General features: G+C 44.3%; 1 protein-coding gene across 1 annotated transcript in view; it reads left to right on the top strand.

Moving 5' to 3' along the window:
• HCN4 (hyperpolarization activated cyclic nucleotide gated potassium channel 4) overlaps positions 1-14,223 on the top strand; it is a 105,114-nt gene extending 90,891 nt beyond the window's left edge. Inside the window, exon 8 of the mRNA XM_049812393.1 lies at positions 12,445-14,223. Within this exon, the coding sequence (XP_049668350.1) occupies positions 12,445-14,018 (1,574 nt within the window). The 3' untranslated portion in view covers positions 14,019-14,223. The remainder of the gene's footprint in view (positions 1-12,444) is intronic.
• The last annotated feature ends 1,982 nt before the right edge of the window (positions 14,224-16,205 follow it).

Raw genomic sequence — 16,205 nt, 5'->3', positions numbered from 1 at the left:
TTACAGTGACCCATCCCAGGATGCTCTCCCATCCTGTGGGAGACATAATGTGTGCTGCAAACATCCTTGTCTAACTAAAGAAGACCAGGATAACATTCCTTGGTCACAATCAGAGACGTTTAACACAGAGAGATTAAGTAACTTATGCAAGGTCATGCAAGAAGTCTTTGCAGAGCTGAGGACTGAGCATTCAGAGTCCCAGTCTAACTTCTTTAGCTTCTTATTATACATCTCTTAAAACTGCATACATTTTCATTGCTTTTCAAAATCAAAAAGGTCAGTGCAGGTCTGAGTACAATGCAGAAGGTGAGGAGGATAATGGGGTGAGGGGTGTAGGGAATAAGCTGGCATCCCAGCAAGGGGTGCAGTGCCTCTGGGGCTTTTCATGCCAGGAACATTGTATTCTGTGCATCTCATTACCTGCTGCAAATCAGAAAGTATGACCCCTGAGGAAAAGGTTATGAGCTAAATATGTAGAGTTTGGCAAAGCCCATGCTAATGAGGCCCTAGTGTAAGTGGCAATAGTCCTATCACTTGAGTTATTTAAATTAGACTGTACAAACTGCTAAGAAAACGTAATGTGAGGTGCAAGCAGGGATGGGCCAGCTTGACTTATCTCAGATTCTTCAGCTTTAGGTGGTCAGTGCTGCTCAGCTTCCTAGCCTGATGCTCTCTGTGACTGTGTATATAGGTGGGCAGGGCATCCTGTGGTTCTTGTCTTTTGCTCTGTGTGCCACTGCACACGTAACTAAAATTCATGGAAAATTCTGAACCAGCATGAAGAACCTCACACACTTCTTCCCTTAGGAGGAATTCCCTTCCACAGACAGCTGCAAAATGTCAACATAAGGTCAGAAGGTGACACAGAGCAACTGGAATAACAGGCCCTTTGGTGCAGAGCTCGGGCATTGTCCTCCCCTCCTTTTGCCATTCTGCTGACCTAAGACAATATTAGTCCCTATCCCATATAAAAGGCAGAGACCTTCAGAGTGGTACATTGAAAATCCTAGCGCTACCCTTGTTTCCCTGGCCATCAGACTTGAGAGCTGCCTGTTCTCTCAACTTTAGATCCTCTACTATTGCAAAATAGCATCTTTGTAGCACTTTCCAATGCCCTTGTGCCCAACACTCTTTGGCTGGAATTTCCCCAAAGAGCCTAAGGGAGTTATGCGCACCCTACTGAAATTGGCAGGTCCCATGGAAATCCCTGTCTTTATAAATAAGGCATTTCTTCACCTTCCCCTGAAACACGCACCATCCAGAAAGAGCAGTGCAGTAGCTGTGTAACAGCATGTGACTTTTTAGGGAAGTCGGGATTACTGCCTTCTGCTGAGACTCTCTCTGAAAGTAGAGGAATTATTCTAGAGGACTGAAGTTAAGGAACAGCAGTTCGTAAAAGGCAGGTATGAACCAGGACCATATTTTTGGTTCCTGTTACATTCAGCTCGGGATCTATACAAAAGATGAAAGCAAATGGGAGCATCTTTCCAAGTCAGTGGTGCATTCACTAACTCCCTTCTACCCAGATGAAACATGTCCTTGAGAAGCCCATGCCTCACTGAGTACATGAAATGTATTCAGAGGGCTCTGTCACTGTTCTGGTACTAGGATAAGATCCATCCAGTATTCCCCCTGTGCAGTGAGGAATCGAGAGCAGGGAGAAAAATCTCAGTCCATCCAGTCACAGTGACTGGAGAGTTGGTTACAGGATTACCTGCTATATGGAGGATTTGGAAAGCATGGTCTAGGGTTGTCTAGGCAGCAGGGAGACAGGATGAGAACATAAGACCTCATCTCATCCCTTGAAGCAACAGGAGCAGTACTGGTTGACTGGAGGTGCGACGAGGCATTCACTTTGCGGAGCAAATGCAGTTTGAAAGCCTGTGGCTAGGCAGAGGGGAAGGGGAGGGGCAGATGCACCGTGATCTGCGTGCCCCCATCGCTTCCTGCTGGTAGGTGGCAGTGCAGCAGCATGGAGGGCACAGCCCCCCAGGGAGCTGTCAGCTACACTTATCGCTGGGCAAAGAGCATGTTGATGTATCCTTGTAACCTCTGTTGTTAATGGCAATTGATATTGGCATCCTACCTGTGCCATGCATGGCTGGGAAAGAAGTTTCCCAGGTGTTCTGCACTTGCAAGAGCTCTTTAAAGACTGGAAGGGATTAGTCTCCATGAATTGACTAAGGCTGGGATTCTACAAAGATTTGTGTCCTTGCTTAACTCTGCTCTCTGAGAAACTTCAGACTAAAGAACTCCTCAACCGGCAGAATATCACCTGCCTGATGGCCTTGAAGACTGAGGCTCAAGGAAATTAGGCTGATCACAGATTAATGATAATTTTATCACTCATTAAATCTCCCTCTTTTTTCTTGTTCTTGACCAAGCTGTAAAATTTTTTGTAGTATTTGTGTGTTGAAATAATTTGTTCATTTCTCCAGTGAGTAATTCTTTGTCTGACAAGCATTTGTGAATCGTCCCAGTTTGTGGTGTGTCAGTTACGTAAGTCGCATCATTCTGTCCTGACTGGCTTTGAAACTAGGTTTCAGTGACCATTGAAGCTTAAAATGATATTTTCACAAGTATTTGCACTTGTAAAACACAACTGCTCAAATGGTCATTGAAAGTAAATACAATATGGGTCGTGAATATTGTCGAATCAAAATTCACTGCTGCGTTCAAAAAATATTGGGGACAGTTATTTTCCATTGTTCGTTGTCGTGTAACAAATACCATAAACGTCTGTCATAAGGTTGCTTACCATCCATATCGAGGTCACTGGTGAGAGCTAAAAGCATACTTAAAGCCAGAGGAAGTTATTTTTTCATTTTCATCAGGAATTTTTCACCACATAGTTTGAAATGCATACAATTTGAATGCCGGTTGCATATGTTTTGATACAAGGATCCCAGTTAACCCTGAATTAAAAGTGCCTTGCATTTCCTCCAGGCATTGCAGATGCTGAAAAAACAATGAAAAGCTAAGACAACACAATACCAGTCTCTAAATATCATTAAATAGTATTATTGGGGTACAAGAATGTCTGTTCAAAGATATTATAGTGGTAGAAGTTTTAAAAGCTTTGTCATATAAACAAGCCACAAAAATAGCTGTTCCCAAACTTTTTGATGGGGCACCCTCTTTGTCAGCTCGTGATCACACTTCCGCAATTGAAATGCTGTTGGGTTTGCAACCCTGCTTGTCTAAGTCATGACTAATACTCGGGGATCTGCTGCCTCAGAGGAAGGGCTGGCCTGTGTTAGGCTAGGTGAACTGTGAATGAGAAGATCTGGGATCTGTGCCAAGCTTTGTCACAGATTCACTGTTTGTCCTTGTCATGCCTTTGCTCTGTGCCTCAGTTCCTCATCTCTTCTACAGGGAAAATAATGCTAACAAGGGTGGAGCTTGGTCTTTGAATGCTTCTTAGCTGCTTAGTCCCTTGTGGCAGCTGCTGTGCAAGACCATATGAGTAAATGAAACGGACTGAAATGTGTATAAATAAAACCATATGTACTCAGCATAAATTTTACACTGTATCCAGACTGTAGTCCCCAAATTTGTTTACTGTACACAAGTGAGTAACCCCCAAAGAGCTGCACATGTGAAATGAGCAAGCAGATTTGGTCATAAGACTATATATGTGTGTGTGTGTGTGTGTGTATATATATGCTTCTTATTTGAGGCTGCTGATACAGGCACAGGTGAAATAAGGATAAAAGTTCCTGTGGCCCAGGTGTACAATGCTAGAGTGTGTGTGCTTTGGGAGAAAGCTTTATTTCAAAATCACATTGAACTCTGTCCAGCCCTTTAAGGAGGTGGAATCTTATCCAAGTACTGAGCAGGTGAGGGTATCAGTGGCTGACAAGAGATAACACAGGTCGTCCTGTGTTGTGTCCTCTCTCATCACCTGAATAACCCACGAACATAACTGTCTATGAGGAATCAAAGTTCAAATACCACTGTGTGTATTCCTCTGACTTGAAATCCTCTCCCATCATTTGCAACACTACAATGTGGAGATCTGAATCTGACTTTTATAGTCAGCAGAGAGAAAAAGGCATTTAGAGTGTGATTTGTCTTCTCCTAAGGTGGCTATCTAAAATGGCTTAGGTGAATCACACCCTGGAAACACTATCTAGCACAGATATGCAGGGTAGAAGCTTGGACTTAAGCAGGAGTTGAATATTTGAATTTCTTTTTATTTGGAAGTAAAGGTCCAGACTCAGGGTATTTTCTATTTAGCCTAGGGAAAGATATCAGCAATTCACCAGCCATGAGTGAATGCTAATTACTTCAGCTTAATTAAGGTGAACTGGCAACCCTGTTCACCTGAATATGAAGTGCCATTTCTCATGCAACTCTAGAAGGAAAATAAAGCCTAAGACACCCCAATAGAAGGGACAGTGGGGGTGGTGATGAGATCTCAAGAGACCTGTCTTTGACTTTGTAAATGACCTTGGTCACATCAGTTTATTCCAAGCCACGTCTACGTTGCAGGGTACAAGTTCTCTGGGAATTGTGGTCTTCTAGGCAGGAGTCACTAGTACTACAAACGGGTAGTTGGCTAGCTGGGAGACATTAAGCCGAAGTGAGAGAGTTAGGGGAGTTGTAGGAGATAACAATATATTTGTGCCCCATCTCTATGGGTCCCCCAAGTTACCCAATTCCTTTTATATTTAGAGACCCATGGCCACAGCTCTTCGCTATCTGTATCAAAATAAAACACCTGTTCGGATAACATTTTATCATTCCAACACCTTTAAAAATTTCAACCCCTTCTTTGATTACACGAAGTAGGACCTGCTTACCAACCACACCTCTAGACTCAGGGGACTTTTGCTGCCTTGAAGGTAGCCCAGTAGCTATCTGCAACCAGACCACACTGCAAAGCACACAACTGATAGAAAACCAGTGCCAGAATGATCAGAGTCTTCCAGAATCTGTCCCTGTCACAGCTGTCAGCTCCAGTAGGGCACTGAGAATTGAGTGCAGGAGCTTTGGCTCCAGACAGAAGCCACTTGAGGAGAAAGGAGCTCTTTGGCTTCAGTCTCCAGCAATAAGTAACAGCCAGGACACCATGCTTCAGGCAGCACAGGGCATCACAGACACTCCAGAAGTACACAATTCTTACACCTGTTCATCGATATTCACAAACAGTTTGCTCTAGATAGCTCTATATATTCAATTTTTTTTTCTGCAAAGCTCTCTATGATGGGCGTAAATGTGAAGAGTGTGAGGGAAGAGCTTAATTTATTTTAAGTTTTGTTTAACTGTCACGAGATTCATCAGATAACGTTATTCACTTTGTATCATTTGACATACAGCAGTTTGGCCCAGTTAAAGTTATGTGTTTTTTATATTTTGGAAGATATGTAGTTGGTTTATGGGAGAGGAGAAGCAATCACTGGCAGGCCTGTGCTGTACAGGGAGGGAAGACCTCCACTTGGAAAGATAGGGAATTGTCCATTTTAAAGTTTTGAACTCATTATTGTTTGTTAAGATGGTAGTAAGAAGACAGATTCAGCTAACCTCCCCAATACAATGGGCTCTACACTGATAAAATTTATTTCCCTTTCACTTTGGTATTTAGCTTTCCTGCAATAAAACCCCTGTGTACAGGTGTAACTCCACATAGGCTTGCAGAGGACAGAGCAGGGGAGAAGGAGATACTGTTAGTACTTTGTATGTAGCACCAGAGTTCAAAGGATACAGCTTTAGCAAGAGAGAAATGAAACTGCAGAATGCAGGTGGGTGCTGCCTTGTACATACGGCGGAAGAGCACACAAATAGCAACTACTGCAGAGCAGTTAGTTCATCGAGAACTGCACACCCAGTTTGTAATGTATTTACACAACCAGGCTCTCAGCAAAGTTAATCTGAATTAGTTTCTAGAGCAGATTTGTTAAGTGCGCTGAACTCTCTGTGGATGCTCTTAGAGTTGATCCAGCTGGCTTTGCTTTGCTTCCAAGAGCTACTTCAAGTCTGAGCAGAAACCTTTACATGACAGTTAATAACAGTTCAGTGTGGGTTAACTTACATTCAAGAGAAAATCAGGCTTGAACAGGAAAAGAGCACATATACTGGGAGTTAAGAATTATTTTGAAATCTCTGTTCCAGCTAATTTATCTATATACACGGATTCTTAAGACAGTGGCAAGAGCTGGTGCAGTGAGACCTTCCAACCAATATAGTGCCAGTGCAGAAGAGTTCCCCTGGGGCACAGAAGCAGCTGTGGCAAACTGCCAGTTTTTGAGTATGTCCAGGGTTTCTTTGCCTGTATTGCCCCTCTGGGGACAATGGCAGCAAGCTGAATTACCACAGGAGACCAGCTCAGGACACAAGTAACCCATAGGCGACGGAGGTTAAAGACTGCCTTCAAAGGTGCAATGTGCTGTGAGCCCTTTGCTGCAACCAGTGATCCAAGCAGGGTGTTTAGTACCCAGTCGTATGAATAATAAGAAGCGAAGACTGGAAAGAAGTAACCATGTGGCAGGAGGGCAGCCACTTTTGACGGCAGGCCAGGTCATAAACCAGCCTAATAAAGTGAGATTATTTCAAATACATGTAAATTCAGAAAGCAATTTAGTGACCTGAATTCTTAAACTGCAGCCAGTGGGCTTAGACAGAACTGAAAAGAGAAATGAACAGAAAGTCACAGCTAATTTCCCCTGTGTCTGTGCAGAATTTTAACAACAGAAGGCTAATTTTGATTATTTGATAGAAGAATTATTGTTGAGTGCTGGCTCCTTTTATGAAATCACATGAGCCTTTCTCCCTCTTCTTTTGTGTGCTATCTACAGTTGAGGAAAATCTGACTTTGCAATTCTTTATTAAGGCAGCAACATCTATTTGCTTAGTTTCCATAATTTTAATACCCCACTCCACTTCAAAGCACCAGTAGCTTTGCTATGAACATCTTCTAGGCTCTAAATATCTTCCTTTTCCCCTTGTATTTAGCCTATTGTTGCCACGGGGAAAATAGGGAGGTTTTCGAACCCAGAGCACGCCATTGGTGATACTTATTTTTGCCCGACTATGGGGAAAGATCATATTGTCTTACGAGCTGTACAAAGACAACAAAAAAGTCAGTTGTGCCATGGAGACCTTATAGTCTTAAGTCCTTTAACTGACTGTGCTTCTGTAGCTCCATTAGTTTAACTGTCCCTTAGTCCTCTTCAGGCGCACATCCAGTCCAAGTGGCTGCTTGGGAGCGACCCAGTCCTCCCTTCATCAGGTTGTCGCATACTACTTGCCCTCCAGAAACCCAAGGCAGCTTCTTTCTCCTTTGTAGAAAAGGTAAGGGGCCTTGAGCTACCTCAGAGGAAGCAAGGGTGGGGAGTTGGTGCATGAGGTGGTTGCAGATGGCCCCTATGCCAGTTCCACGGCACGTCAGTAAATTTGTATTGTGCTTTTGGGTTTCGGAGAAATGCTGGTGTGGATTGTTTATCTCAGTATCTTAGACTCAGGTCAGCACTGTAATTTTTGTGGGATAAAAAACATAGGAGAAACTCTGTACATACAGCCTCCATGCCGCCGTGATTAGATTGAAGGGGAAACAGGAGTCCCTTTTCCTTTCTCCTAATGGAGCTTCTCATTGGGTTAGCAAGAACACAGGACTCTATTGCGGTTCACTGAATGTAGCTGTGAGCTGCAGAACATCATTTCAATTAGGGTTACACAGAGCCAAACTAATCAGCCTTTTAGTCCTCTGATTGCTGTCTTTTCTGCTCTCCTTTTGAGGCAGGTGTTGTGACAGTAAATCCAGAGCAGGAAAAATGAATTTGAAACTGAAGCAATTTCATAAATAAGATGATGATGAGAAATAATCTCAGAACCACTGGCCCAAGCGAACTTGCTCTTAGTATCTCATTCCACTGCTGGCTTATGTTTCATGGAGGACCTTAGTCAGACCTGCCAGGAAAATGTCTTTGTCCCACCAGGACTCTGCTGTGTGCCTGTTCTCATCTGGTGCTGGTTGGAAGGAGGATTTTCTCCAGAAGCAGCTAATAAGACATATTGGTGTGTGGAATCATCATGTAAATGATGCAATTAATTAGAATGGTGGAACCAATTAATTTTTCAGTCTACTAACCAATTACAATTTTGAAAAATGATTTTGAAAAATTCCTCTCCCTTTCAATAACTGCAAAAGTGTTTTCAGTAATTTTTTAAATGATCAGGAGGAGAAATTTGAGACTTTCTTGGCAAAACAGAAAAGAAAAATTTGATCTAATGAAACAGTTGATACATTCAAGTTGGGCTCAGGAAAACAGTAAAGTGTAATGTAATGTCAAAGGAAAACTGAAATGTTCTGTTTTAAAAAACTAAAAAAAAAAATCCAAGGTTTTTGGCTGGAACTATTTTATCAATTTGACACAAATTTAAGGAGCTTTGATCAAACCATTTTCCAGTAAATAGTCTGCATGTTTGGAAAATGTTAGCATATTCTCTATTTAGTGCTCTGCCAAGGAAACCGGAGTCTGCTGTTCAGCTCTTTCTGTGTTTTCAAGAGCTCCGGTTATGAAAACATCAGTCCCCTCAATTCATCCGTGCAGCTCTGATTAACATCGCTATGGGTTCTCATTTGAATTGAGGGCAGCATTGAAAATTGCAGGCTATTCAAGCACAGACAAGCAAATCAGAAGCCAAAGACAGGTCACATGGAATTAAAAGATTGAGATGAGGTATAATGATGGAAACACAGAGCAGTTCCCGGTATTTAGCTTTTTGGAAAGCTGCACTAGCAACATCTGCTGATTCTCCTTCTTCTACCCCTAGCCATTCCTCCTCAGACTGGTTTTGCTACAGTCTGTTAGCAAGAAAGCAGATGTGGTAATGTGGCTTTTTTTGCCTGTCTGCTTTGAACTCAGCATGCCATCTCCCATTCACATCCTGACCTTGCAGTCGTGCAAGATAGCTACAGATTCCCCATGCTGGGATTTGTACCTTCAACTCCAGAAAGAGAATGATTACAAACCTGCAGTCCGAATCCCTCTTTAACTCAAGTGTGCTGGCCAGATTCTCTCTTATCTGTCAATTTTATTTAGATAGGTTGGTCCTTCTCTCCAGACTTGGAGCAGGTAGTATTTCTGTTTCTGTTTAAGCAGCTCTTGTTTGTGAGTGCGTATATGTTTCTGGTAGATACCAGGTGGAAATTACTCTGTGTGTGTGTGCAGTGTAACCCTCTGTGCCATTCACTCTCTTTCGCTGTATGTTCACTGCAAAAATGCTTTTAAGTTTAAAGGTGACATTCATGCTCCCTCTGGTGTGCCTGGCTGCAGGAATGGCAGGTAGAACCAGGATCTGTCTGTTTCGGGGATATCCAGTGCTGTCTATTCCAGTCTGGTATATGATGAAACAGATACATAGATACATATTCTACACAGGCACTTCCACTGCAGACAAGCTCTGTAATGACATGAGCAGCTCAGAACACTGTTTGTCTTTAGGATTGTGTTCTTCCAGGGCTGGTATCTTTCCCCGAGGTGAGAAAAGAAAGGCCAGTTCATATGCCTTACTGCTTTTTTGGGGAGTGATTAGCAGTAGGTAAAACACAAAAGCATTAAGCATCCCATACCACTAGCCGCAACAGACACGTCCCAAATTCACCAGTTACAGATCCAGAATCAAAAGTCTGTCAGCATTTTAGTGGTTTGGTTTTATGGTGCAGTTCAGCCCACTGTAGAATGCAAGCTTCACCCGCTCTGAACAATTGCCTAGCACTATTGCATAGCACTCCCTTGATAGAACCACACCTCGTCCTTTATAAAGAGATAAACGCTTGATTTTAAAAAGTACAGTAGAGGAAAAACCCTTAGTGTGTTCTTCCAGTGCTTAACTACAATTACAATTAGATTGCTCCTTCTTTTTTTTTTTGTGGGCTTGTCTACAATCACAATATCTCATGCATCCTTCAGGAACTGAAGGGAATGGTTCTTAGCAGCTTCCTTTGTCTGTGAAGTTCCCTATAAAGTGGTATCAAATCACCTCTTCACTGAGAGAAGCTGAATACGTTGTACTTACTCACTGATGTTTTTCAAACCTGATTCTTGTGGATATTTTCTGTACCTTTTCATGCTTTGCAGCTAGACACTAGAACTAAAACATCATACTGTATGCCTTCCTAGCATTATATGTGGTAGTGACTAGTATCTCCCTTCTACTTTACAATTTCCTCCTTATTTGTGCAATAATTGTTTTACCTTCTTCTGGTGGTAGGTTTGGAACTCAGCTAGTTATATTCAAGACTCTACCATTTCAGTGTTACTTTTTAGGACACCAGGATACCAGCTACCCTCTTCAGAGTGTCATTCAAGTTCTTTGCCGCCAGATGTTTGATTTTACATTTGGCTAGAGTAAGAGGCATGTCCTTAAACTCTTTTATCTGTTACAGATGTAAAAGATATATCATACACTAAAAATCCCAAACAACAATCTGGATGTCATCCATGCCCAGACATGTACCCACATCTGTACATAAAGATCTGAGATCTGACTGGTATAGGTATTGGATTGAAAGGAAATTGCTCTGGAATCTTACTGGGAACTATTACCCAACATGGCAGTCCACTTTTAACCATTCCTTGTTGGAAACTATCAGCTGACCAGTTTAAACTAGAATGCTGTATGGGACAAATTAAATGTCATACTGTGGTCTTAGTCATTAATATCAACAGTTGACTTATCTTGAAAGTTGTGATTTCCTGGAAGTGTGGAGACAAGTTTAATGGACAGGCCTTTGTTTGCAGGCAACTTAATTGATGTGAGCTGTGCTGCCAGCCTTTAATTCTTAAAGCATGACATGATTTGGGGGTTAAAATACAGAAAAAGAGGCCCTTCCACAGCCAGGCCTCCATTCCATACCTGCAGCTATCTCATGCCCTGTAAATCCACAGCAATTGGCAAGATGCTGTCTGTTCGCCCTGGTCCTGTACAGGAACTAGAAGTGACCACACAGGAACCAGCAGAAATGACATTTGAATCCAAGCAGAGGTTTGCTAATGGGTGTGGGGCCTGAGGATACATTTGGTTCAGGAGGAGGGTTAATACAGCTTTTGATCTGATCCAAACTGGCTGGTGCCTCATCTAGAGATGACCCTTCCACACTCACTTCCTGAGCTTCAGCTACAAAATGAGCTGTGTACAGACAAGCAACCAGGGTTCAGCTACAAAATGAGCTGCGTACAGACAAGCAACCAGGGCACCAGGTATGCACATGCACACTCACAGACACAGACACACACACGCACAGAACTTACTAGGCCAAACCCTTCAAATCCAAACAGCTTCAGTAAACAAAAGTAAAAAGGAAGCCCATACGCAGGTGCTGTCATCATTTCAAACTGGCATGTGGTCAGGATAGAGGACCCTTGAAAAGGCAAGAACAGGGATCTAATCCACACTAATTTTGTAAGAAAATCATTCAAATCAGCATATACCAGCTCCTTATAAATCAATGCTGGCACAGTTACCAATTTGTGTGCTGTTATGAGAACAGAGATATGAAAGCCTTTACACAGAGAGGCTGTCCACAGCCGAAATCCTCTCCTTTGAGAAGGCATTTGTGCTCTGGTGAAAGGGCATCACTGGCAGCATCTCATCCCCCTGTGTTGAATGGTTCTGTCCTTCAGTCCAGGAGAGTGCATCCCTTCAGTGCCAGGTGCATGCTCAGGCCAGATAAACTCATTATGCCACATTTTCCAGCCTATTGAAAAGGCAAAGCGCTGAGCTAATATTTTGCTGCAGGCTAGGAAGTCCAGCTGGAACGTGACGTTTGCTAGCCTGCATTTTCCTTAAAGTTGGGGCTAGAAGGGCATGGCCAAGTAAGATGGCAGCTCAGCATGTCTGAGGTCTCTTGGGCCAGCTGAGCTTTTCCAGCACGTAAAGTCCTTCTGTCCCTTATTCATAGAGAAATCTCCTTTCAACTAAAACCACATATTTGACTCCAGAGCAAACAAGTTGCATGAGGCAGATGAGGAAAAGGTGTAGCTGAAGGAGAGTAGCTGAAGACTCAGGAGACTTCACTGGACTTATATTTTTGAGGTTTTCCTTTGCAAACACACAAAAAAAATGCAGCCTTGGGATTTATTCTCTTTTTCTAATGGAAGTTCAGATTATAAGGTGCAAAATGGGAATCCTCCAGATTCATAAGCTTTGCTACCCGTCTGCCACACTTATCAAAAGTGACTTTCCTGTCTGACTAAGAATATGTGTCCTCTCAGGCACATTTTTATGGGATCTTGAGGCTTGTTGTTCATACCCCAAAAGCAGAAGATGTGATGTTTGTCATCTTGTTGCTGGAGCACAGAGACTGTACATAGATCCCATAATGACAATGGAGGGGAGACAGTGCCAACAATTCGAGGAAAGTCTGGCAGGAAGCTTTGAGGAAGCCTCCCATACTTTGACATATCAGAATGACTCTTTCTCTCTTCACTTTCTCTACAGGCAAGAAAAATTCCATTCTGCTGCATAAAGTCCAGCATGACCTCAATTCGGGTGTTTTCAACTACCAAGAGAATGAGATCATCCAGCAGATTGTGCAGCACGACAGAGAGATGGCACACTGTGCTCACAATGTCCAGGCTGCCGCTGCTGCTGCTGCCGCTGCCGCATCCACACCCACCCCTGTCATCTGGACTCCACTGATCCAGGCACCCCTGCAAGCTGCAGCAGCCACCACTTCTGTTGCTATAGCTCTGACCCACCACCCACGCCTCCCGACAGCCATCTTCCGTCCTCCAGTGTCCGTCTTGGGTTCCTTGGGACAACAATCCAACCAGACTCCAAGACAGCTGAAAAGACTTCAGTCTCTAATCCCATCGACTGGCCCTTCTGCCATTGGCTCTCCCTCCAGTACTCCATCCCAGCTGCATACACCAGGAGCAGAAACCCCTTCATCCTCTTCCTTCCACATCCAGCAGCTCGCAGGATTCTCAGCTGCTGCCGGCTTAGGCCAGTTCCAGGTGGGATCCCCTCCAGGTGGCTCAAGCCAGCCGGGTTTGAGCGGTGCATCCTCAGTGGGACTGAGCCAGTTCCAACACGCACCTTCTGGATCACCCTTGGGTACAGCTCAGCCCCTGCAGCAGCAACAGCAGCAGCAGCAGCAGCCAGCCCTTTCCAGCAGTGGATTTGGGCACTTCCAGCAAGCTACAACTAGCTCTCCATCAACATCACTCACCCAGCTCTCATCAAACTCACCCCCTAGTCTTCTCAACCAGTTCCAGCCCACCACAAGACCACTGCAGGGGGGACAGTTACAGCAGCTCTCGGGCAGTGGGACTTTGGGGGCAATTAATCACTTCCAACCCCCTCCTTCTTCCAACTCTCCATCCTCCAGCCTAAGCCAGCTGGCACAGGCCTCTGGTGGGCCGTCCTCAGGCCTGTGCCAAACACATCCAAGTGCATTAGGATCTTTAACTGGAACGATAGCCCAACTCCACCAAGAACGGCCACCTTTTGCCTCCATGTCTCCACTACAACAGTCTGGTGTCGCCTCTCCCTGTTACACCCCTTCTGGCCTTAGTCCTCCTAGTCAGAGCCCAGTGGCAACAAGAACTTTTCAATGTGGCCCTCCCGGGGCCTCAGGCTCTCACGGATCTCTGCTCCTGCCTCAGACCGCCAGCCCACCTCCGCAGATACTGCAGTCCAAGAGCACGCCACCTGTGCCACCGGGACGTCTGAACCAGGACATCAAGTTGATTTCTGCTTCCCAGCCATCTTTGCCCCAAGAGCTGGCTCAGACACTGAGCCAAAGTTCTCCTCATTCCTCTAGAGAATCCATTTCCAGCTTCTCTCCTTTTCCTGGTGGAGGGACTGGACTTCTTGGGAAGCCTTGTAGCTCAATTCCTGGGCGTGTGACTTTACCACGTCAGATGTCCTCAGGTTCTTTACCGCATCCGCTGGTGTTTGGGGCCAGCGCGGCAGGAGCTGCTTCTCTGACTGCTGGTGGGCGGAAAGAATCCATAGTGCTCACAGGGGATCTGGAACCTGTCAGATCCAAACTGCCCTCCAATTTGTGAGGACTCCTTCTGAGAGCTGGTTATGTCAGCTGTGCAATTCAGTTCCTGATTAGACTTTCATGAATCATTTTTTTCCTTTTCTCCCCCCACCCCCGCTTTTTTTCTCCATTTCTTTTGTTTAGGTTTAACTGTGATTAGAAACAAACAAAAAACACATGAAAAACAACAAAAAAAGAAGATAACCAGGTATTCTTAGAGCTATAGATTTTTGGTCACTTGATTTTATAGAATATTTTAATACATGAAACAAAAGGATATGAGAAAATTTAATCCAACGAGGTAACGCACAGACAAGGCGTGTGCCTGAGCTGGAACATATGAATGATCAGCCATAGAAGCCACCAAAAAAGGTTATCCTGTTGAGACAAAGATCCGAGGTTGACGTGGGCCATGAAAGGGAACATCAGGTCAGGCCTGTAGCTGGTGTTTTTAGAACAGCTTTGGGTGACCTCAGCTTTGCATTGCTTTGCACAGCTGTGAACCTGGCCCGCAGCACCTAGATATAGGGGCACTTGGATGGCTCACTGTGCACATCAGATAGTTTCACTTCCTCCCAGGTCTTCTCCTGTGATCAGCAGGTTGCAGAGGAAGCAAGAAGAGGGGTGAGTTTCATTAATGCAGTTCCCTGTAGGGATTTCAGAAGGGCTGAGTTTTTGTTTGGACTCCATCTGAAGAAGATAAAGGTGACCAGGAGATGGACGGGCCTGACTTCAGATGCTTTTCTCTTTCTTATTCCACTGATGCTCTAGTGGGAACAAGAAGCAATCCCTTGTAAGTCACAAGGAGGGCAGTGAATATCCCCTCTGTATTTTTGTAGGTGTCATGGATGTGGGTTGTGGGAGAAGTCCTGTTTCTCTGCCAGCATGCCAGGCAGCTGGCCTAGGCCAGCAGAAGAGCCCAAGCTTCAACCTCTCCATGTTTTGGAAAGCGTGTGTGCTGCCTTCCAGATTGGGGCATGCAAAGCAAGGGGAGGGATGAAGAAAGAGGCAGCACTTTAACCTTCCCTTTCTCATTTTAATGTCTCAGTGTCCATGGGCTGACTGCTTTGAAGAGAACTGGGTAGCAAAAGATTGAAAAGGGGGGTGCAGTCACCCCACCCCTCTTCCTCCTTAGCCCAGGGGAGTTTGAGCTTTGAGGCACCAAGGGTAATACTGGTGCCCAGCCAAGAATTCTCCAGATTTACAACTCTGTTTATACCATTAAACCAGATTAGACCAGAAATTTGGCCAGCCATGGTCCATGCTTCTCTTCTGATGGGGGAATTGAAATCGTTTGCTTGATTTCACCAGCAATAACAGCCTGCACCTGATTGGCTTTGGTCTTGCCCTGCAGTTGCAGCATCACTGGACACATCTGGGGCCTGGCAGGCACCTTGAGCTGGATTTTTTGGGCTCCCCTGATTTAAGGCAGTCAAAGTGGGATGAAGACAGTAAGGGGCCATTGGGTGCACACAGCACTGAGAAGCTACAGCCTTTACCTCTCAAGCAAGTGTCTCCTTTTCTTTTACTTTGATCCTTTCTTTCTCTTTTGTTTTTTTCTTAGGCTAAGAGGTGTCTCCAGCCACCTCACTGTAAAGAGTCAGGTGCTCAACTTTTCTAACACTTGTTAGAAACACATGTCCAGCCTCCCTCTGTTTCCAGCTATCATGGGGTCCCTCCAGCCCTCAGAGGGAAAGCAGGATTTCATGCAGCAGTGCCAAAAAACTATTAACCACAGTAACGATACAGGTCCATAGAACTCCCTCTCTTACCTACTCCTATCCCCAGCTCTCTCCCAAAACACTGGCTGATCATTGTTTTTTATACCGAGTTGTTTGCAAAACTCTTGAAATGTGCCTGTATCTTGAATGTTGCTGCAAGCATTCCTGGGCACTCCTGCTTCAACGTGCTTTGGTGGCTCAGAATTCAGATGTAATCAGCTTTGGTCTTCCTTAAAGGGTCAGGGGAACTCTAGAAATGTTTTTTCTACTAGCTACATGCAACTATATATGTGTGAGTGTGTGTGGTGGGAGGGGTGCATGTGTGTGTGTGTGTGTGTGTGTGTGTGTATAGATTTTATATATTTATCTATATATACACACATGCTTTTATATATATAGTATACAGTTATACACATATGTAGTCTATTTATGCACATGTGTAAGCACACACACACACACATATATTTATATATATATATCCTAGTTTT

This window comes from Accipiter gentilis, chromosome 10 (genome assembly GCF_929443795.1).
Source record: "Accipiter gentilis chromosome 10, bAccGen1.1, whole genome shotgun sequence".
Classification (NCBI taxonomy): Eukaryota; Metazoa; Chordata; class Aves; order Accipitriformes; family Accipitridae; genus Astur; species Astur gentilis.
This window is presented reverse-complemented; position numbering and strand designations above follow the sequence as displayed.